The 22297-nt window shown below is 46.4% G+C and overlaps 1 protein-coding gene across 1 annotated transcript in view; it reads right to left on the bottom strand.

The window, feature by feature from the left end:
• The window catches only part of ABCA12 (ATP binding cassette subfamily A member 12), a 97420-nt gene that overhangs the window by 40029 nt on the left and 35094 nt on the right, over positions 1-22297 (bottom strand). The window contains exons 21-30 of the mRNA XM_050916073.1: positions 20290-20508; positions 19433-19629; positions 18389-18549; positions 15084-15320; positions 12976-13114; positions 10448-10700; positions 8989-9075; positions 7831-7924; positions 6065-6192; positions 4944-5031 (exon numbers count right to left, since the gene is read on the bottom strand). Coding sequence (XP_050772030.1) covers positions 4944-5031; positions 6065-6192; positions 7831-7924; positions 8989-9075; positions 10448-10700; positions 12976-13114; positions 15084-15320; positions 18389-18549; positions 19433-19629; positions 20290-20508 — 1603 coding nt within the window. The remainder of the gene's footprint in view (positions 1-4943; positions 5032-6064; positions 6193-7830; positions 7925-8988; positions 9076-10447; positions 10701-12975; positions 13115-15083; positions 15321-18388; positions 18550-19432; positions 19630-20289; positions 20509-22297) is intronic.

Here is a 22297-nt window from a genome sequence, read left to right as displayed (position 1 = left end):
GGCCTGGTCTTGAGATCAGTGGTCTGGCATCCTTGCCCCATTCCTGTGTGGGGAGGCCCAGAATGCTTACTATGATCTGCCTGAAGAGGCTGCAGCAGACTACTCCCAGCTGAAAGCAGAGATCCTGGCCAGATCTGGGGTAACGACTGCAGTGCGGGCCCAGCGGTATCACGAGTGGAGGTACCAGGAAAACAAAACCCCGCAGTCCCAATTGTATGACCTCATCCATCTCACACGAAAGTGGTTGCGAACGGAGTCCTGGAGTCCAGAAGCGATACCAGAGGTCCTGGTCATCGACCTATATATGAGGGGACTACCACCAGACCTTGGTGCCTGGGTAAGCCAGAACGAACCCTCCACCTATGATGAAGTTGTTGCACTGGTAGAGAGGCGAAGGGCGGCGAGGGAGCTGACCCGATCAGTTAAGGAAGAGGCACCCTGGGTTAAACTAGCAGCACTAAGCCCTAGAGCTCAAGTGACGGGGCCACCAAGAGAGCCCAGGTGGAAAAAGAGAGGGGCTGAAGGCTCACCAGAAGCCACAAAGAGTCAGAGCACTGAGAGAGAAGAAGATCGAGATGTTAGACTGCCCAAACCAAGAGACCAGGGAATGTCTAAGGCCCCATACAGATGTTATACCTGCGAGGAGTGGGGACATATAGCTGCACAGTGTCCCAATGCTGAGGAGCCGATGCAGTGTAACCTGGGGAACTGGGCAGACCCATGCTCCCTAATCCATCTTGTGGGGGTCTCACTAACCCCACATATGTACACCAGACCAGTAAAGCTAAATGGAGTAGAGACCACAGCACTGGTTGATTCGGGGAGTGCTATCACACTTGACTCGGGGAAGCTTGTGAAGTGTAGTCAGCTGCTGCGGGCTAAGCGTACGGGGATAACATTCGTCCATGGGACAGTTGGTTATTACCCCACCATCCCAGTAAAAATTGAGATTCAGGGGAACACTACTGAGGTAGCAGCAGGTGTAGTCCCTAAACTCCCATACTCCCATGCTCATAGGGAGGGACTTCCCACGGTTTGGAGCCTTACTCCCAGTAGGAGGATTGGAGAAAGAGGGGAATCCTGAAGTTAGTGAGGCATCCACAGTAGACTGTCAACCCCCAGTCTTCTCTGAAATATCCCCAGATTTATTTTCCATTCCCAGACATGGTAGAAAGTCGAAAAGGGAAAGGAGGGCAGCTAAGGCCTTGGGAACCCGAATACTGGCCCAAAGCCAGAGGGTTGCTCTCATAGGTGGGCGGACCCGAGCAGCTGAAAAGGAGGCCACCCAGGAGGGAGAAGCTCCTGAGTCTGACCCCCACTCTAACGCTTCTGAACCAGTAGAGGCAACAGAGACTGGGCCCCCAGATCTTGGGCAGATTAGCCCCGGAAGAGGAAATTTGGGACGGGACCAGGCTGAAGACCCAAGGTACAACAACATTAGAAAGGAGGTGACTGAAATAGATGGGGTCCCCGTGAAAGGGAGAACACAGGGACCAGGACCCTACTTCATAATAAAGAAGAATCTCTTATACCAAGTTGCATCAGTACAGGGGCAGAAGGTACAGCTGATCTTAGTACCTCAAAAACACCAGAACGCTGTATTAAGTCTTGCGCATAGTCATCTTTTTGGGGGGCACTTGGGGGTAGAGAAGACCCTGGCACGAGTCCTACGACGGTTCCTCTGGCCCGGAGTACATGAAGAAGTGCGAAGGTACTGTGCATCCTGCCCAGAGTGTCAGCTGCACAGTCCCCATCCCCACCTGAGGGCACCTTTAGTACCCCTTCCCATCATAGAAGTCCCCTTTGAGCAAATAGCCATGGACCTAGTGGGACCCCTGGAGAAGACAGCTCGGGGCCACCAATATATACTTGTTGTTTTGGACTATGCTACTCGCTACCCAGAAGCTGTCCCCCTGCGGAACACAGCCTCTAAAACGATAGCCAAAGAGCTGGTGAGGATCTTTGCCCGAGTGGGGCTACCAAAGCAGATATTAACAGACCAAGGAACCCCATTTATGTCAAAGCCAATGAAGGACCTCTATACGCTGCTCCATATACATACCCTGAGAACTTCAGTTTACCATCCGCAGACTGATGAGTTGGTAGAAAGGTTTAATTGAAGCCTCAAGGCAATGATAAGGAAAGTGGTAAGTAGAGACAGGAAGGACTGGGACACCCTACTGCCCTACCTTATGTTCACTATCCAGGAGGTATCTCAGGCCTCAACTGGGTTTTCCCCATTCGAGTTATTATACGGACGTCACCCCCGTGGCATACTAGATATCGCCAAAGAGATTTGGGAAGAGGAACCCAATGAGGGGAGAAATATAATAGAACATGTAATACAGATGCGAGACCGGATAGCCCGTGTCACCCCTATTGTACGGGAACATTTGGAAAAGGCACAGGAGGCCCAGAGAACCTATTACAATCGCCAGGCAAAAGTCTGACAGTTCCAACCAGGGGATCGGGTGATGGCGTTGGTACCCACGGCAGATAGCAAGCTTCTGGCCCAATGGCAGGGGCCCTATGAGGTGGTTGAACCCGTGGGGGAAGTAACCTACAAAGTGCAGCAGCCAGGACGCCGAACACAAGAACACATTTATCACATCAACCTTCTGAAACCCTGGCATGCACAAGAGGCATGCATAACTATCCGAAAAGGCCTAACCCAGGAAAACAAGCCTTCCAAACAGGTGAGAGTGTCTCCTGATTTAACACCAGACCAGAAGAATGAAGTGTCTGAGATGATCTTCCGGAACCAAGATGTGTTCTCGACAAAACCAGGTCGAACAACCAAGACATATCACCACATCGTCACGAACCCTGGGGCCAGAATAACAATGAGGTCCTATCGGGTGCCAGCAGCCAAAAGAGAGGAAATACGAGCAGAAGTAAAAAAAATGCTGGAGTTGGGGATCATCGAAGAATCCCACAGTCAGTGGTCCAGCCCAGTCGTGCTGGTGCCCAAACCTGATGGCACCACAAGGTTTTGCAATGACTTCCAGCGACTAAATGAAGTGTCCCAGTTCAATGCGTACCCCATACCTCACATAAATGAGCTAGTGGACCGTCTGGGGAATGCCCGGTACTTGATTACCCTAGACTTGACAAAGGGATACTGGCAGATTCCCCTTGTGGAAGACGCAAAGGAAAAGACTGCGTTCTCTACACCAAAGGGTCTTTTTCAATATACTGTCCTCCCTTTTGGACTACATGGGGCCCTAGCTACTTTCCAGTGCCTCATGGACAAGCTATTATGCCCGCATAACAGTTATGCTGCTGCCTACTTGGACGATGTGGTCATTCATACCCCAGACTGGGAAACCCACCTAGAGAAGGTTGAGGCAGTCCTTGATACCTTCAGGCAAGCTGGCCTTACAGCAAACTCTGCCAAGTGCATTGTAGGGTTTACAGAGGCCAAATATCTTGGCTACATTGTGGGTAAAGGTCTGGTAAAACCCCAAGTTGGAGACAATCCAAAATTGGCCCCAACCACATCGCAAGAAACAAGTCCAGGCATTCCTAGGTGTAGTGGGGTATTACCGACGATTTATCCCCTACTTTGCCACAAGGACAAGCCCCCTGACAGACCTAGTGAAAGCCCGTGGACCTGATCTGGTGAGATGGTCTGATGCAGCAGAGGAAGCATTCACAGACCTACAGACTGCCCTCTGCAGTAACCCTGTACTGATAGCCCCTGATTTCACCAAGGAATTTATCCTGCAGACAGATGCATCGGAAGTAGGGTTGGGGGCCGTTCTATCACAGATGGTCGGGGAGGAGGAACACCCAATTCTCTACCTCAGTAGGAAACTCCTTCTGAGGGAACAAAAATATGCAGTGGTGGAGAGAGAGTGCCTCGCCATCAAATGTCCATGGAAGCATTGTGCTACTACTTGCTCGGGCGCAGATTTGTCCTCGTGACCGACCATGCCCCTCTTCAATGGATGCAGCGGAACAAGGAGAAGAACACAAGGGTGACCAGGTGGTTCTTATCCCTCCAACCTTTCCAGTTCCGTGTGCAACACAGAGCAAGGAGCCGTCACGGCAATGCCGATGGCTTGTCACGTGTCCACTGTCTGGCATCCCAAGCTGCCCAACCCCTTGGTGTTCAGCAGGGGGGAGGGATATGTGACAGAGCCAGGCCAGTGTGGTACAGGTGTCTGGTAGAGGGCAAATATACTAGTCACTGGCTGAGTAGTTTTCTGTTCCCTGAGTGACTAGAGCAGGGGCTGCACTGGAGTAATCAGGAACCTGCTAGAACCAATTAAGGCAGACAGGCTGATTAGAACACCTGCAGCCAATCAAGGCAGGCTAATCAGGGCACCTAGGTTTGAAAAGGAGCTCACTCCAGTCGGGGGGGAGGAGCTAGAGGAGAGGAAGTGCGTGTGAGGAGCTGGGAGCAAGAGGCACAAGGAGCTGAGAGTGAGAGGGTGTGCCGCTGGAGAACTGAGGAGTACAAGTGTTATCAAACACCAGGAGGAAGGTCCTGTGGTGAGGATAAAGAAGGTGTTTGGAGGAGGCCTTGGGGAAGTAGCCCAGGGAGTTGTAACTGTCATGCAGCTGTTACAAGAGGCACTATAGACAGCTGCAATCCACAGGGCCCTGGGCTGGAACCCGGAGTAGAGGGCGGGCCCGGGTTCCCCCCAAACCTCCCAACTCCTGATCAGACACAGGAGGAGTTGATCCAGACTGTGGGGAAGATCACTGAGGTGAGCAAATCTCCCAATAAGTGCAGGACCCACCAAGGTAGAGGAGGAACTTTGTCACACTATGTATTTGCTTTGTGTTAATGGTAATCTAGAGGAGTTCTGTGCTTACTCAGTAATGCCCCTAAAATACAGAAGGACATTAATCTTGCTTCCCCTTCATTTAGCAATGGATGTTTCAGAGGCCTGCCCACTTGGCACTCCTGCATTGCAGCAGGAGGCATTCATTACCTTAGTTAGTGTTCTGTTTGCAGGCACTGGGCGTATATCAAACTTGAGGTCAGTAGTCAAAGGCAACCCAAAGCTCCAGCCACCATATCTGTGTGGTAAACAATACAGCAAAATGCATTATTGTCATTGGAAAGATGCCAGGCTAGATCCTCAGCAGGTCTGAACTGCATTAGTTCCGCTGAAATCACTGGAGGTGCATCAATTTCTCACGGGGCCTCCAGGCACTACACAATGAATGATCATCACAGGCGTCACCCTGGATTCACACAGGTGCAGGTGAGAACAGGATTTGGGCCAATGTTTGTAGTGAGACCCAGTTAACACTGCTGCAGGAGCCTTTACTTTTGAAAAGAAAAAGTAAACAGACAACAATTCAGCTAAGTCCTGATCTGTGTCGACAGACACGATTCTGAAATGCATTTTGGTTGCTGCGGAGTCACGATCCTTTTCTACCCTCTTTAGTGGTACAGTTCCACATTTGTGGAAGATTTGCATGGAAGGTGAACAATTCCCTTTCAATCAGTATGGACAGTAGGTTTTCCCTTGGCTAATTTAACTGTACATTTAATTTTGCACTTTAGCATTTTACACACACAAACCCAACTTGTGCTAAACAGTGCTGGCTAGCATAAGGCCCTGATTTAGCAAAGTGGCTTAAGCATGTTCTTAATCTTAACTTCAGTGAACTGAAGCACACATTTGGAATGAAGCACCCACTTAGATTCTGTGTTGAATGAGAGTTCAGGTGCACTATCTCTGTACAAGTCTTGCTTAACCGAGTATTCTGCCAGATTTCTTTCCTTAAGTTTCTATATTGGACAAAGGCTTTTCTTCAAAATCCATCAGAGTAAAGGGAAGGTGGTGCCCATTACAGCAGCACCTTCCAAAAGTTATGCATATGCTTTAAGACACATGCACTCCTGCCTTAGCAAAGTACTCAGTGCAGCCAACATGGAGTCCCACCACACTTTAAAGTAACCACCTTGTGCCTATCGCAATAAGCAACATGAGAAATGAAAGTAAAATGGCTTCTTTCCTAAAGGAGAATCAAACACATAAGAAGCCACTGGCCAGTGATACAGAGGACAAAGAGAAAAAGAAGAAATAATTGTATGCTCGACCTTTTCTGGAGGAAATCTTTGGCAGTTGCTAGAAGGTACATTTCCACATCATGCCCAGTAAGATTATAAATCATCCGAGAGGAAAAAGTTCTTTTGTGAGGTGGGGAGAAGTCAATCTTTGGACACGTCTGAAAACAAATTTTAAAAATTGTTCCTTTAATTAAAAACATCACAAGGCAGAATTTACATTTCCCCCCTCAAGGGTCAATTCTTCACAAAGACAGGAGTCCGGTGCTCTGTAGCATTGGGACATACATTCTGATTAGTGCCTTAGTTCAGCAAAACTCTTACATGTGTGCTTTAGTTTAAGCATAGGCTTAAGTCCACCCCTATTCGGCTAAACACATGCTGAAGTGCCATTGAAATCAATGAGATTTGGACACATGCTTAACCCTAAACTAAACTCTCACATGTTTTGCTGAATTGAGGCCTAGCAAAGTTATCAGGACCTCAGAATTATTGTGGTTCAGACGAGCACCCACACTGTTATCTGTAGGGTCCCCATCTCCCTGCAATGAGTTCTTCATCCCATGCTGTCACCCATATTCTGTAGGTACCTGTGCCATGCAAATAAACAAATACTAGGTAATAATAATGATAATGTATGAGACAAGGCACAGTAAAAGCGGCTGGATCCAGACTTCCGCACAATGTTTATATTCTTGATGGCGAATGCCAATAATAGAGTACTTTCATCTAACGAGAATATTCTAATGAATGCAATTATCCTCTTGCATACAGGCTCTCCTCTGTTAAATGGGATCATCAAGCAACATTGAAGAATACCATTAAAATCTTTTCTGCTGGAGGTAGGTAAGTACGGAAGGCAGCCCAAAAAGTGTGTGATTGACCCTTGGAGCATGGTATTTAATCCCCCTGCTCCGGCCAAACTTTTCTAAGTGAATTCAGTGCATGTTAAGGGTGCTAAATTGACATCCCTGGAGAATGGAGTCTTCTGTTCACATCTATAGATCAGGTTCAGCACATGGGGAAGCAGTGATTCCTTCCCCATTATCACCACCCCTCAACAATGTGCCTCTACCCTGATCTAGATCGATGCTTCTAGACATCAGAGGTCAGATCCTGAGCAGGTGTAAACTGGCATAGCTACTCCAGTTGGCACCAACTGAGGATCTGACCCAACAGATTAGTTCACCCTCTGTGCCTACTCAGCCCATGACCTCTCTGCTTAGACTAGCTACAAGGGTGCCATTTAATGTCAGCTATGATGATAGTTTCATGGGTCGGCAGCATGGTCCAGTGCCTAGGGCACTGTACTGAGACTCAGAAGGCCTGGGTTTCTTCACATCCCTGTGCCTCTGATTTGTGGAGTTTAAAGCCAGAAGGGATCATATCACCTCATCAGACCTATTTCTTCTCCACCCTTTGTCCATTTAGGTCCCGTTCCTGCAAACACATTGAAATCATTGAGGCTACTCACAGTAGGAGAGCTGAACACATGCATAAGTGATTGCAGAAGCGGGCCTTGGGCGGTAAGCAAACTGGGACAGCCTCTCACTATGTTTGTGCATCACTCCCAGCACAAGGAGACCGGGATCCCAGTTAGGGCCTCTAGGAGCTACTTACTGTAACAAAAGCTTGGATGAATCTGAAGCAGTGACCTGGTGGTAATGAGTCCCCAGTCACAATGCCAGGCCTGTGAGCCATGTGAGTCTGTGAGCCACAAGATAGTTTCTCCAGTATACTAGGTACCTCTTGAGTGTTTTAAATTTACTCTCCCCCATTAAGGTTTAACTCAACTTTACCTGGCCGCTGTCTGTGCAGTTGCATGCAGAATATCTAGTACTCTGGTTTCCATGGAATACCCACTGGCCAAGCACACTGTCGTTCAAACACACCCTGAAAATGAGCACACGTTACCCTGAGGTTTTCTGTATACAGGTAAGCAGGTGACATGTAATTGCACAATGGCAGAGTCCTAGTGAATGGAATGAAGATGACAGAGCACACGTAGCACATTGCAGAGATTGTTGTTTTTCCTTGGGCCCGGATGCTTCTCGGGAATTGCTGAGCATCCATCAGCTCTTACTGACTTTACTGGGGCTCTGGTTGCTTAGCTCTGCTGATGAGGCGCTTGGCCTCATTCCTTAGTGGTTCTTGCTAGATCTGTTTTTAGCGATTATGCTGTGAGACTTCTCAGAAAGAGCCTGGTGAGGCTGCTTCAAGTCCCCTAGCAAGCAGTCTAAGGAGTTAACATGAAGAGGCCAAAATTATCTTACAAAAGAAACATAACTCCACTCTCAGGGGTGTTGCATTAATTGGATAGTCCTCTGATGGCTGACAAACTGTGTCTAGGCAGCACAAATATTTCTCTGCACGGCACACAATGTACTAAGTCACTCAGGAATTATCAGCAGCTACTGCACTGCCCTCTTGAAGACTTGAGCAACAAAATCCCAGGTAACCAACCCTCTGCCCACTCAGCCAAAAGATACGAGAGTTTTCAAGCTTGAATGTTTACCTGGCCTCCAGGGCTAGACTGTGATAGGCTTCCTCATGTTGAGTAGTACCCAAGGTGTTACTACTGATCTATATTTACTACAGGGTAACCCTTACCACCTATGATGAGAACTTATTCATGTGAGAAAATTCAGTGAAGTCAGCGGACTACTCATGTAAGTACTCACCACAGTGAGTGAGGGTTGCACAATCTAGTCCTTCAAGATTAGCACAGTTTGATTTTCTTTGTCAATGTTAGGAGTTTTAAAATCAGATTGCTTCAAAACATGAGTCTATCTTTGGGAACTCTGGTAAGATATGAAGCCTTTTTTGATGTGACTCCAGGGTATGAAAACTTTGCAGATGATCAAAGAATGTTATTAATACCTGACAGCTATTAATTTTATGTCATTTCCTTTTTGCAGATTAGGAATTTAAAAAGCAGGACACGAAGAACTACTTACGAATTGCTTTCATTCAAGCATGTGTTATCTGTTCCAGGGAAAGAAAGCATTGAAGCAACTAAAGCATCTGTGGTCTCATTAAAGTTCCTAAGATTTAACAAAGAAAGAGAGAAGTGTTCAAGATACTTTCATTATAGACCCAGTAGTAAAAACCCATCCACTGAATGAAATAAGGATTGGAAATGAATTATTTTAGGCCCTGGTGCTGCAAAGTACTTAAGCACGTATGTAACTTTAAGGTTAAGAATCGTTCCACTGGTTTCCACTGGAAACTTAAAGTTACATATGTGCTTCAGTGTTGTGCTGAATTCAGGCCTGAGGGGGGTGGCTTTGGCATATACAATTATGGCTGTTCTGAATTTCATTTCAAATGAGAACCATTTACTGTGATTTCAGGTAACGTAGTTAGAACAGGTACATGTCTCCATTCTCACCTCCATCATTTCCCCCATCTTCTGTGAACCCAAAAAACTCTAGTTCACTCAAAGAAGAGCTTCCCTCCAAACCCATCTATCTGGAGTGTTTGTCTGAAACAACCCACCCTGTTAGCAGGAATAAGTCATGCTGGGAATGGAGGATGTGAGTTCTGCTGACTCACTGAGGCAGGTGGCTTCGGCTTCCCACCCCACCCAAATAGCGGTTGGCTAGAAAGAGAGGACATGAGCCGTGCTAAGTTTGGAACTCTAAGAACAACAAAGCAGTGGGGAGAAGGCTTGAGCTGAATTTGGTATTTCTAACTTAAGGACCAGGTCTACTGAAGACAGCCAGGAAACTTCATTATTGAATTAGAAAGCTGCACGTTACATTCATTTGAGTAATTGAGGTTTTGGAGAAGTCGGGGATGGTTTTAAGCATAATTAAGTCTTTATGCTTAGGAAGACCCCAAGGCTTCAATAGGGAAGGGCTTACATACTGAAATCAAACCTCAGGTGTGGGTTGGAGAGGAGACATGACTAACCTTTGGATAACAGAGGTTTGGTTAAGTGAGGCCTGGATAATGGAGCCTCTGCTTTTTATGAAGATGGGAACAGAGAGGCAGATGGGCCCAAAAAATGAGGTGGGAGCTAGAATTCAGTCCCAGACCTGTAATCTTGAGGCCTGGAGCTGAAGGCTCCAGGGTTGGGAATAGGTACACCCCCTCTTCTCATTACAAAATGGAAGTGAAATAGATCCCTTTGGGCAAGATGGCTGCTATCAGAAGTGGATTTCAATGACAAATACAACAGACACCTTAGAGCACCTACTTCAGAGTTAATTCCCAGGGAGAGATTTTAAGTTATTCAAGCTTATTTTTTTAGGCTTTCAGATTGCTGGGTTTAGACCTGCTAGGAATATGACTTGGTTTTCTGCATCACACTTTTCCACTGGATTTGCTTGGTCACTCCCCTGACAGCACAATATGCCATTTTATAAACAATCAGTAAAACAGGTTTAATAATAATAAAAAAGAGAGATTTACCCAAAGAAATCTGCCTGCCCTGAGGAACCATACAGGGAGGGAGAAAGGTGGAGTTCTGGGTATTCAGCCACCTCAGTTCTCAATGTGCTGAGGCCCATGGCTACCGTCACAAAGATCACGGGTAGGATGCCCTGAGTAAAAAAGCCTTTCAAGTTCCGTCGGGTGTGGTGGAACCTCTTAATGAAAACAGCCATTGTCTTCTTGAGCAGCAGTGGCAAACCGGTCACCCTTTTTGATCTGACCAGGGCTTGGTCTGTGCATGATAAAGAGAACCCCGCTTAGCACTTGACATTGTCAAAACACTTCACAGTTTTGAATCAACCCCACAACACCTCTGTGAGGTAGGTAAACATTGCTGTTCCCATTTACAGATGGAGAGAATTGGGGCTAGAAGGCTAAATGATTTACCCAAGGCCAGAGTGTCAGAGCTGGGATTAGAACTCAGGCACCCCCAGAGGTCACTACATCACAGACTCACACAGACTCCTGCCAGTGTGAGAGAGGAACCAAGCCATCTACCTGTTTTAAGTACTTATATGCTGCCCCTGTTCCCCCTCCTGTGCTATCTGATCATCTCACAATCTTTAGTGCATTTATCCTCACAACACTCTTGTGAGATAGGGAAGTGCTATTAACCCCATTTTACAGACAGAGAATTGAGGCACAGTGTGACTAAGGCCCAGATTCTCAAAAGTATTTAGGCACCTAACTTCTGTTCATATCAGGATTTGGGCTGATGTGACTTGCCCAGGGTCGCAGAGGAAGGCAATGCCACAGTACAGAACTGAACTCAGGTCACGCAAGTCACAAGGGAGTGTATAAACCATCCTTCCTCATTCCTTACCCCAGCGGCAAAACGCAAATAGCTTACATGTACAACTGTAACTGGCATAGGAAACCTACAGCTGTTCATATTTGCAAGTTTGATGTTTTCATCATTTAATAAATAGCTTTTAGACAATAATAAAACTTATCTGAGAATTGCAAAAGAAGAAAAAGAACAAGGCATAGGAATTGCCATGTAAACTAATGGATAATTGCACAGAATAAGTTAAAAATGGAGACAAATTCTTGTACAGATAATCTTCTCTATTGGGTCCAGCAGAGCCTTCTTTGTAATGAAGGAAATATTACCGCATATATAATACAGCACGAAGCAAATAATGTTCAGTGCTCTCATTTGGAAGGGAAGTAAAATCAGAGAAATGTAGGGCTGGAATTGAGTTTATACTTAATCCTACATCATCTAGTCCAGTCCTTTGCACTGAGGTAAGATTAAGTATAGCTAGACCAGGTATTTGTCTAATCTCTTCTTAAAAACCTCCAGAATTCCCCAGCCCCCTTACGCAACCTATTCCAGTGTATAACCGTCCTTATAGTTAGAAAGTTTTTCCTAACAACTGGCATTCCGCAGAAGGGGTATAAGAACATAAGAATGACCATGCTGGGTCAGACCAAATATCCATCCAGCCTAGTATCCTGTCTACTGACAGTGGCCAGTGCCAGGTGCCCCAGAAGGAATGAACAGAACAGGTAATCATCAAGTGATCCATCCCCTGTCGTCCATTCCCAGCTTCTGGCATGCCTTAGAAAACTCAAAATAATTTTGCTGACTTTTTAGAGGTCTATGATGAATATTGAAGATAGATATGTTACTTCCCCTCCATATAGCCTACCCATCTTTACCCACTTTGTGTATTCGGATGAAGCTGGCATTTTGGTATATTTGTTGTATTTGGAAAAATTAATAAAAAATTATAAATCCAAAAAAATAAAGAGAAAGTTTTTCCTAATATGTAGCCCAATCTCCTCAATTACTTCTCTATCTTACAGTGTCAGTTTACAAGCAAAATGATAGGTTTCTAACCTGCCGGCATGGTTATGACAGAAAGAAACAGAAACCAGCTCACTCTGCCCTATCTGTGCTGGTACTCCACAAAATTAAAGGTCTTTCCAGGAGTCTCTTTGAGGCTGGTCTAATTTTTATAAATAATCATCTGCGTCTGTTATGGCGATTACACTCAGATGCACATTTGTACCTTTACCAAGAGCTGTATTTGATTGGATTAAATACTAATAATACCCAGCTCTTATCTAGCACTTTTCATCAATAGAGCTCAAAGCATTTTTCAAAGGAGGTCAGTCTCGTTGTCCCCATTTACAGATGACAAGAGTCAGTCACAGGGTGGTGACATAACTTATATATGGTCACCCAGCAGGCCAAGGACTGAGCCAGGAACAGAAGCTGGTTCTCTTGAGTCACAATCCTGTGTTCTAAGGAGGGACTTACTTAACGGAAGGTGGGTAAAAAAATACATCGAGAACTTCTTTTGTGATTCAGACAATTAGAAACCAGTGTTGTTATAAAACTATTATGTGCTGTACTTGTATTGGACAGATGATGATTGGTTGGCTGAAGTTTGGTCTGTATTTAACCAAAGAAAGGAGACAATGTGTTCAATGCTCAGTCTAGCTGTCATTAATTACAGTTGGTCTAAATTGAGAATAAAATCACGTTAAATGAGTACCATCTCTTTCAGTGAAGCTATCAGTGCTCCGAGACATCTCTTTGCTGTCCATTAGTCCACTGGGCTCAGGCACATCTTGGGACAATCCAGGATCATGCTGTTTGTCTTTCTCCAGGTCTTTAGTCAGGTTAAGAAATACCTGTAGGACAAGAAAACAAAAGGGAAGAATATTCCAAGTTGCATTCATTCCCTAGCACAACAACAAAACAGAACAACCATTCAGCTTGTCTTCTTATCAGCCAGTTGTGCCCCTGGCCTTCATGAGACATTGTGAGATTCAGAGACACCCCTCTGAATTAAAGTCACCTCCCTCCTGTCCTCCTTGCTCAAGGCGAGTTATAAATTTGCCCCTTTTGAAGGAGTGCCTTCCTCATCACTGTGCACCCTATGAGGCGCTCTGGCTAGTGAGTGAGTTTCCACCCATCTGGGTTCCCTCTCTGCCTGTTCATTTGCAGTGGGGCATACTGAGTAAGAAGCCTTTGCTTGCCCCACTGAGAGGGCCTTTCTTCACTGTGGAGTTATCCCAAGTTATCTACACTCAAGTGACTTTTCTTGAGTAGCCTAGTTCGAGTGAGAGGCCACGCTGTGAAATAACACTCGAGTTGCTGTGTCCGCACTGGCACTGCACTGACTTATGTGTGGCACTACGACTTCTGGGGACACATCCCAAGATTCTTAGCACCGCTGTTACACTTTTCCCCAGTGAATTACAGAAGAATTTGTCTGGGCACATGAGGGGAATTGTGAAAAGTCATTAGAAGACTAGCAGCACTCGAGTGGCAATAGGCGGTATCTGCACGGCAGAGTGGTCGTGTTGTCAACTGAAAAGTTGTGTTCACTCAGGTTTTACCCTATTCTCTCTTCTGTCTTGTCTTTACTAGGCAAAAATGGCGTGTTCTTGACTTGAGGTGAAATCGTAGTGAAGACAAGGCAATTTGTGGCTTTCACACAAGTCAGCAAGTCGAGTTAAGGATTACTGGGAAGCCTAGTTTTTAACTTGACCTGCTAACCCATGTGAAAACCACAAATTGCCTTGTCCTTGCTAGGATTTTAGCTTAAGTTAATTAACTCAAGTTAAGAACACACTTCTTTGCCTACTGAAGACACAGCCTCTTGGGCCAGCCAAGTTAAAAGCACTCAAGTTAGGGGGTTTTGTGGGGATGGGCAACACCCATGTTAAGTCAAGTTAACTTTGCAGTGAAGACAAGTCCATGGAGATCTGTTCAAGGGGGCAATGGGAGCCTTTTGCCCCCTTACTGCACTGCCGGGAAAGGGCTGTGATAACCTAGCCCTTCATTTTTTTTACTTTATGTTTAGCTGAATGCCTGTGTTTGTTGGGAGTTAATGATTCAGCAGTGGGAAATAAATCTTCTTCACAAGAAATGTCAGCAGATTCTCAGCACTAGCCTCACAGTGACTTTGGCTGGGATAGAGAGAAAACACTTTCTGCGGTTTCAATTATTTTTTCCTCTGTAGAGTCCAAGGGGTCAGATGGGGCACCTGGACCAATGCCTCTCTGGCAGCCCCCATCAGTTTCTGAAGAATCTACTCTTTCATCTGAAAACATTTATGTTAGTGAACTAAAGCTTCTGAATAGGAAACGATGCAGCACTGTCTCTGAGAGTTTGCAGACAGACAGACGGAGACAGTCATTCTGAGTGGCCTATATGGTGTTCATCCTGAAGCATAATGGACAACATACAAAATGTCAATATTATGAACTCTCTAACTCTGATTGTTTCAGCCGAAACACCCTAATTCATTGGGATTGCCAAAAGAAGTTAAGTAGCACATCACCACTTCCGTTCCCCCACCCCTATCATCTCTTTTTCCTGGGAAGATATTGAAAAACGCTGAGCGAGGTGGGAATTTTTGGTGAGCCAGAACATTCTCATTGTTGGACTTTAAAAAAAATAGAACTACAACAAAACACAAAACCCAGTGGGGGGAAAAAAGCCAGCTAACTAACCTACCAAAAATCAACAACCCACCATTCCCACCCAGTCGTGTCACTGGTTGGTCCCAAAGCAGAATTATAGATCTTTGGGGAAGTTAGTCATCAACACTCCATACCATTTAGTTAAAACTAAAAAATTTTGAACTCATACCTCTTCCACGGTGGTGTCGGAAATGCCATAGCAACCAATGTGGAGACCACTCAAGCCGGTATCTAGAGCCCTCAGGAGAGACTGATACGCTCCAGAAACTCTGGAGTTGAATGGCGGAAGCACATACACAAGCTCTCCACCAACATCTTCCTTGAGATAAGCTTCTGGGAGGTGTGACTGGATCAGGGAGGTCACAGCTGAGGTATTGTACTCCTCTGTCAGGGTCTGGTTTGGACACTAAGAAAAGAAGATATTACTAGATAATCAAATATCAGTCAGGGGTGCTAGCCTTCTAACCCATGACTTTATCTGCAAGTGCTTTGTGAACCTTTCATCTTCAAGACATGAGATTCCAATTTTATCAAAGGCAGATGAAATGGTCTTACAGCTGAGGCACTGGACCGGGTGGCAGGAGATGTGGGTTCAAGGCCCAGCTCTGCCACAGACGTGGGTGACCTTGGGCAAGTCACGTAGAGTATGTCTCCACGGCAGCTGAGAGTGAGCCGCCCAGCCTGAGTAGACAGACAAGCACTCACGTGTTGAAAATAGCTGTGTGTACGATACAGCTCCAGCAGAGACTCAGGCTAGCCACCTGAGCTCTAACCCACCTGACCCCTTGCGTCTCTGCCAAAGCTGCAATGTCCACACAGCTATTTTCAGCATGCTTGTACTAGTCAGTGCACCCAGACTGGGCGGCTCACTCCCAGCTGCAGTGTAGACATACCCTTAGGCCCAGATCTTGAAAAGTAGGTAGACACTTAATTCCCATAGATTTAAATTGGAGTTTGGCACCTATGTCCCTCTGAGGAGCTGGGCCTTAGCTCACTTCCCCACCTGTGAAATGGAGCTAATAATATTTACTATGTCTCTCTCATTTATTTAGACTGTGAGGTCTTTGGGGCATGAACTGGCTCTCACTACGTGTCTGCAAAGTAGCCTACCTGGCAGGGCTTTTGCTGCTACATAATATCAATAGCAGATTTCTTCCTTCAGAGCATAACACTCTGCTCCAGGGAAGACATTTCCCATGGACTCTCCCCACTGCCTGTTTCTCCGAACTACTGAATTTACATTCGACAGGTGGCTTTGCCTTTAACCTCCCATGCCTTTTTTTGGCGTGGAATGTCCTCAGGAGTAATCAGATCAGCTACTTGGTAATCAGAAGTGGGGATGCCATGGCGAAGGAAATCCTCCACCCCCTGAGGAATTTCTCTATTTTCTAGTTACATCCCACTATTTTCTTTCTTGTCCCCAGCACACCAGAATAAAACCTTGCTCACAAAGGCCCCCTTTCAGAAAAGCACTTCAGCACATGCCTAACTTTAAGCAAGTGCTTAAGCCCCATTGGCCTAGGCTGAGATTTTCAAAAGCACCGAGGAGGGTCAGGGCCACAACTGCCATTGATTTTAAATGTGGGACCTTCATTTGCTTTTGGAAATCCCTCTTTCCAGCTTACTTTACGGATAAGCATGAGTGCAAGCTATGAAAGTTGAGAAACACTGGGCCCAGATTCCCAGAGACTTTCCCTGCTTTAGACAGCCAGGAGGAGAGAAGACTCCCCCTTCTCTAAATGCCCCTTTGACTCAGCTTCCCCACCTGAGCAGCCACATGACTGGAAGGCACCTATAAACCCTCTCTCTTTTCCCAATGTGGTTAAGTGCTGAATCAGGGGTCAAGATTTCATTTTGATTCACTCCACCACTTATGGTTTGTCTGGGGAAACACAGACTGGCAAAGCTACTCTGGAATAACTATTCCACTGTAGCTATTCCAGAATAATTCCCCGAGTGGGAACTCTTCTGAAATAAAAGTGACTTTACTCTGGAATAATATCATATTTAATCTGGAATAAAGGGTCCCTACATGAGAAGGTACAGGAACTCCTCACTTAAAGTCGTCCCAGTTAACGTTGTTACATTGTTGATCAATTAGGGGACATGCTCGTTTAAAGTTGTGTAATGCTCCCTTCTAATATCATTTGGCAGCCGCCTGCTTTGTCTACTGCTTGCAGGAAGAGCAGCCCATTGCAGCTAGGAACCAGGGTGGACCGGTAGCCCTGCTATCAGCTCCCCGCTCCTCTAAATTCCCTGTGCAGCAGCTGCCTGCAGTTCAGCTGTCCCAACCCCACTGCCAGGGGCAGCTCCAGACTCCAGCACGCCAAGCGCGTGCTTGGGGGGGCATGCTGCGAGGGGCGCTCTGCCGGTCACCGGGAGGGCAGCAGGCGGCTCCAGTGGACCTCCTGCAGGAGTGCCTGCGGAGGGTCCGCTGGTCCCGCAGGTTCAGTGGACCCTGCAGGAGGTCCACCGAAGCCGCGGGACCAGCGGACCCTCTGCAGGCACACCTGCAGGAGGTCTACTGGAGCCACGGGACCAGCGACCGGCAGAGCGCCCCCAGCAGCATGCCGCCGTGCTTGGGGTGGCAAAACGTCTAGAGCCGCCCCTACCCACTGCCATATGCTGCTCCTGCCCTCTGACTTGGAGCTGCTCTCCAAGACTCCTCCTTGCTGTGCGGGTGGGGGAGGGAAGGAAGAGGGGGGCTAATGTCAGGGTGTCCCCCTCCCCCCTGCTCCTGCACCCCACTTACCACATCTTCCATAGAGCAGGGGGAACACACCAGGGCTCAGGACAGAGGGAGCTTGCAGCAGTTGGGGGTCTCAGCAAGCTGATCTAATTAACAAGACAGTGTACTGAAACGGGAAATGCACATATCTCCCTCCATTCCTGCTGCCTTGTAGAGTGAGAGCGTTAATCCCTGAGGGCTCAGTCAATTGCTAGTTCATCATTTAGCAGTAAGGGAAATATCCCACCCTCTGACTCCTCCACCTCAACCAAACTTCACAATCATCATCACTGTGTACCAATATTAAACGGTTTGTTTAAAACTTATACTGTGTGTGTGTGTGTGTGTCTATATATATATATATAGTCTTTTGTCTGGTGAAAAAAAATTCCCTGGAACCTAACCCCCTCATTTACATTAATTCTTACGGGGAAATTGGATTTACTTAACATCATTTTGTTTAAAGTCGCATTTTTCAGGAACATAACTACAACGTTAAGTGAGGAGTTACTGTATTCCGGAATAGCTATTCTGGTCAATTCCCACCTTGTAGGTAAGACCTTCTACCAACCCTTCTACAGTGAGCTTGATTTTTATGGGATGCCATTATTTGCCTCTCTCTTCTCAATCCTGTTATATTATGGAACTCAGGCCCCTTGAAGGTATTTCAAATTGGGCAACCAAAACCACCGTTTTTTTTGAAAATTTCAGCCTAAACCTCTTCAGTTCCTAACACAATTACAAACCTTCTCCTTAGTGAGCGTCAGGTGGTATCCATCACCAAACGTTTCTTTGAGGTAGAATGGAGACCCACAGCACTTGAGTCCTCCATGTTCCAGGAATGCGATTCGGTCACTCAAAACTTCCGCTTCATCCAAGTGATGGGTAGAGAGAATAATTGTTCGGCCTGGAGAATGCACATGAAAACAAAGCAAAGACACGTGATAGAATAAATGGAGATTTTGAAATATGTGGTACAAGAACAGACGTGGTCAAATGAGGGCTACAGATAGTGCATAGAATATCGTATGCACACGTCTAGAATTAATAGTGGAGTTGATTAAGAGGCAGCATTAGGAAGAAACTGAAAGCTCCCCTTAGCACTATGGAAGAGTTAATTTTTCAAAATGAATTTAGCAGAAGAGAACAGGATCCAATCAAGGGTCTGAAAAGATCCTATTCCCTACAAAGCCCAACTCTTTGTGGCCTCCATATCCCATGGAGGTTTTTGGAGAGACAGAGAAAGGTGGTACCAATGGATCTTCCACTAGCTATAGATACAGAGGTGCTTGGGCTGCGGAGCGTCATCCATCACTATGGCTGGTGTAGTGCCCCTGGAGCAGTCCTGCTGCTACTTCATAGCCCAGAGAGAAGGAGCCTGGCCTGGCTGAACCTTTGAGCCCTCAGACCAGTTGCTTAGGTGCTAGTACAAGATCAGGCATGAACAGGGGTGAAAGTAACTTACATGATTTACCGGTACTGCTGGAGTCCTGAGGGGGGGCGTGGCCTCATCCGGAAGAGGTGTGGCCTCTCAAGATTTAAAGGCCCTAGGGCACCAGCTGCGGCTAGGAGACCCAGGGCCTTTAAATCCATCAGGGGCTCCCAACTGAAGAGGTGGTTGGAAGCCCCCCGGGGCTCAGGGGCAAATTTTCATGCATAAGAATCTTGGGTAATGTTTTCAAAAGCAACTAAGGACTCTACATCCCATTTTCAAAAGTGATGTAGACACTTAGGAGCTTAAATCACTTGGATGCTTTTGAAAAATGCTACCCTGAGTGTCTTTACAGTACCTTTTTTATTTTTTGATATAATCTCCCAAATACTCCTCCGAGAGCATGGATCCACACCAGTGGTTGGTTCATCCAAGATCACAACCCTTGATCCACCAAGGAAAGCAATAGCTATAGACAGCTTTCTTTTCATCCCTCCTGACAGGGAGCCAGTTAGTTTATGACGATGGTTGTATAAGCCAGTATCCTTCAGAGTCCTTCAAAATACAAAAAAAAGCCCCCAAAGGCTGCAGTTCAGTTATTTAGCAAAAGGAAAGGAATCTGAATGCATCAAGCAACATTAAGCAAATGAAAAACTGCTCAGGCACGGATGCTACGCAGAATTGTCATAATGTAGAATGATAGTTTAACATCATATAACGCAGACACAGGGTTGGTGTGTTTTTTTAGGAGGCTTCAAAAATTCCATCTGACATGTCACAGTTAAGGGCAGTATCCTGTGGCTGGAGAACACAAAGGGCCAGATTCACTGGTACGTTCCTGCTGCTTTGCATGGTTTGGTGACACAAAGCAGCAATAAACCCATTTTAGCTGGCTCGTTGGAGCCCTGTCTCTGGAGTGGTGCAAAGTAGCTAGAACCATACTGTGGAATCTCCTCAAGAAGAGTATCTGCAGTTGACTATAAGTTCCTTGGGACAGGGACCATGTGTTCCTAGATCCAAAGATTTTAGGCCAAAAGGGACTACTATAATAACTAGCCTGACCTCCTGCTTAACACAGGCTGTAGAATTTTCCCCAGTGATTCCTGCATTGAGTCCAACAGCTTGTGGTGACTCTTATAGCAACACTTTGCATTAACATGCAAGGACACTGTAAGTGACACATGCTGAGGGAGTGTGACATCCCCATTATCAGACCTTTTCACTTCCTCATCCAGCTCCTGCTCACTCCAGTGCGGGACTTTGATGTAGCCATAGAGCAGCAAATGTTCCTTGGCAGTGAGGTAACTAAATAGCACGTTGTGCTGCATACAGACACCCATGTTCTTCCTGATGAGGTCCTGATCGGTCCTGATATCTTTGCCATAAACAAATATCATGCCTGATGAGGCAGGAAACAGCCCTGTCAAAATAGACCTGGGAGAAAAAAGAAAATGGTGTAAACAAATGCGGAGATTCTGTTCCCCAGGGGCTTCGCTGAGCACCTAGCAGAATTCCCCTAGCGGGACCCCTAATTTAACTCTCCTTGATTTAATGCAAGGCAGACGCATTCCAGCTGCCAAGGGGAAGTTCCAGATGCCTCTGGGGGCCTACAGCATGAGGAAAGACTGGACTGACCTGTGCAGCCAGGTAAAGAGAAAGGGAGCAATAGGTATCCCCACTTCACCTTTTTATCCCTCCCCGGTTGCTATTCACAAAGACTCCACATCATGGCAATGCTCCTTTCAGCCAGTGAGGACAAGACAGCTCCCTTCAGAACCTGTCGACTCTGCTTCTTTGTCTCCGAGATTGCAGGGGAGCCCATAAAAGGATTATTTTATACCAGCAACATACTTAGGGGCTGCTGGCTCAGAGTCGAGGGGCCAAAGTTCAGGTTCTGAACTCAGATCCTCTTTGTGGAAGCACATTACTCTGCCATCAGGCCACCAGGCTTACCCCACACTTAGATAAATATGGACCCCAAGCTGCTGTTTAGTTACTGAAAAAACATATTGTGAAGATCACTCTAAATTTTAAAGAGTTTTAGCTGCACTATCTAGTGACCTTCAAATTGCTGGTAACCACACTGGCTTTGAAAGTGAGAGTTCACTGAGTTCACTGCCATTCTCAGCAAGAAAACGTGCAAACCGTAGACAACCAGACAATATATCTACAATGAAAACCTCAAGCTGCCCCTTGGCCATCCCAGCTGCTGCTAAGCCCTGCACAAGAGCTCTTCATTCCCTTGGGACTCCAAACCCTCCCTTAATTGCATTTTAAAAAGGAAAAGAAAGGAACCTGTGACCCCCCTACTCATCCCCGTCAGAATTTGCCCCCGCTGTCAAGTTCCAGGAAGTCACTACGATTACTCTCACACCATCTCTCTCTCTCTGTGAGCTTCTCAGAGGATACAGGATGAATTTGTAATCTGCTGAATCATAACGTGTGTCTGCCTTTGTGGGTTCAGTCCTCCTTGGGGTAACTTTACTTATCAGCTTAATGTACTGCCTGGGTAACGCCTACATGTTACTCATTCCTGGGCCTTTCAGTTGTAGCATGGTTTGTTATGCTGTGCTTCAGTTCCAGCCTATCGCTGGGGTGCTGTGGAAGGGAGGAAGGAGGGCCTTCTGTTAAGGCTGCAGCATAGGACTCCAGAGAGATGGGCTTACAGTGGAGAACTATGGGTTTCATACACTCTACCCCAGATACCTGTGTGACTGATGGAGCTTCTCCTGGAACAGTCAGACTCCATCCTAGTCCAGCATGTTTGGGGAGCCAGATGAATGTCAATTGTGGTGTGGAGTTCCATTGTGCTACATTGCTCTTGTTGTCATGTATGGTTCCTCAGGCTGTTCTAACCCCTGCTGCTTTTACTCACACCTGGATTCTGCATAGACCAGCTCACAGCTCCAGAGGTGTAAACAGTTCCCCTGGGGGCACATCATCCCATGACACTGCTGAGCACAGCTTGGATGCAGGGGGAATCTAGTCCTACAGGTCTGTTTTCAGATTCGTTATTTAAAAATCCTAATAATGAAAACATGCAAACCTGGCAGAACTGAAAGGCCAATAGATCATCCCATTGCTCTTCCCAGCCCAGCAGACTCATTTGCTTTTCATCTGAATATGCAGCCATTAAGCTTCTTCTCAATACTGCTGCAGCCTGGGATACAAGCCAATCAACCACCGCTTTTGGGAGCAAGTTGCTATGGGCACCAAAATGCCA

This window comes from Gopherus flavomarginatus, chromosome 10 (assembly GCF_025201925.1).
Source record: "Gopherus flavomarginatus isolate rGopFla2 chromosome 10, rGopFla2.mat.asm, whole genome shotgun sequence".
Classification (NCBI taxonomy): domain Eukaryota; kingdom Metazoa; phylum Chordata; order Testudines; family Testudinidae; genus Gopherus; species Gopherus flavomarginatus.
The sequence above is the reverse complement of the archived record's forward strand: the minus strand, read 5'-3'. Positions and strand labels throughout refer to the sequence as shown.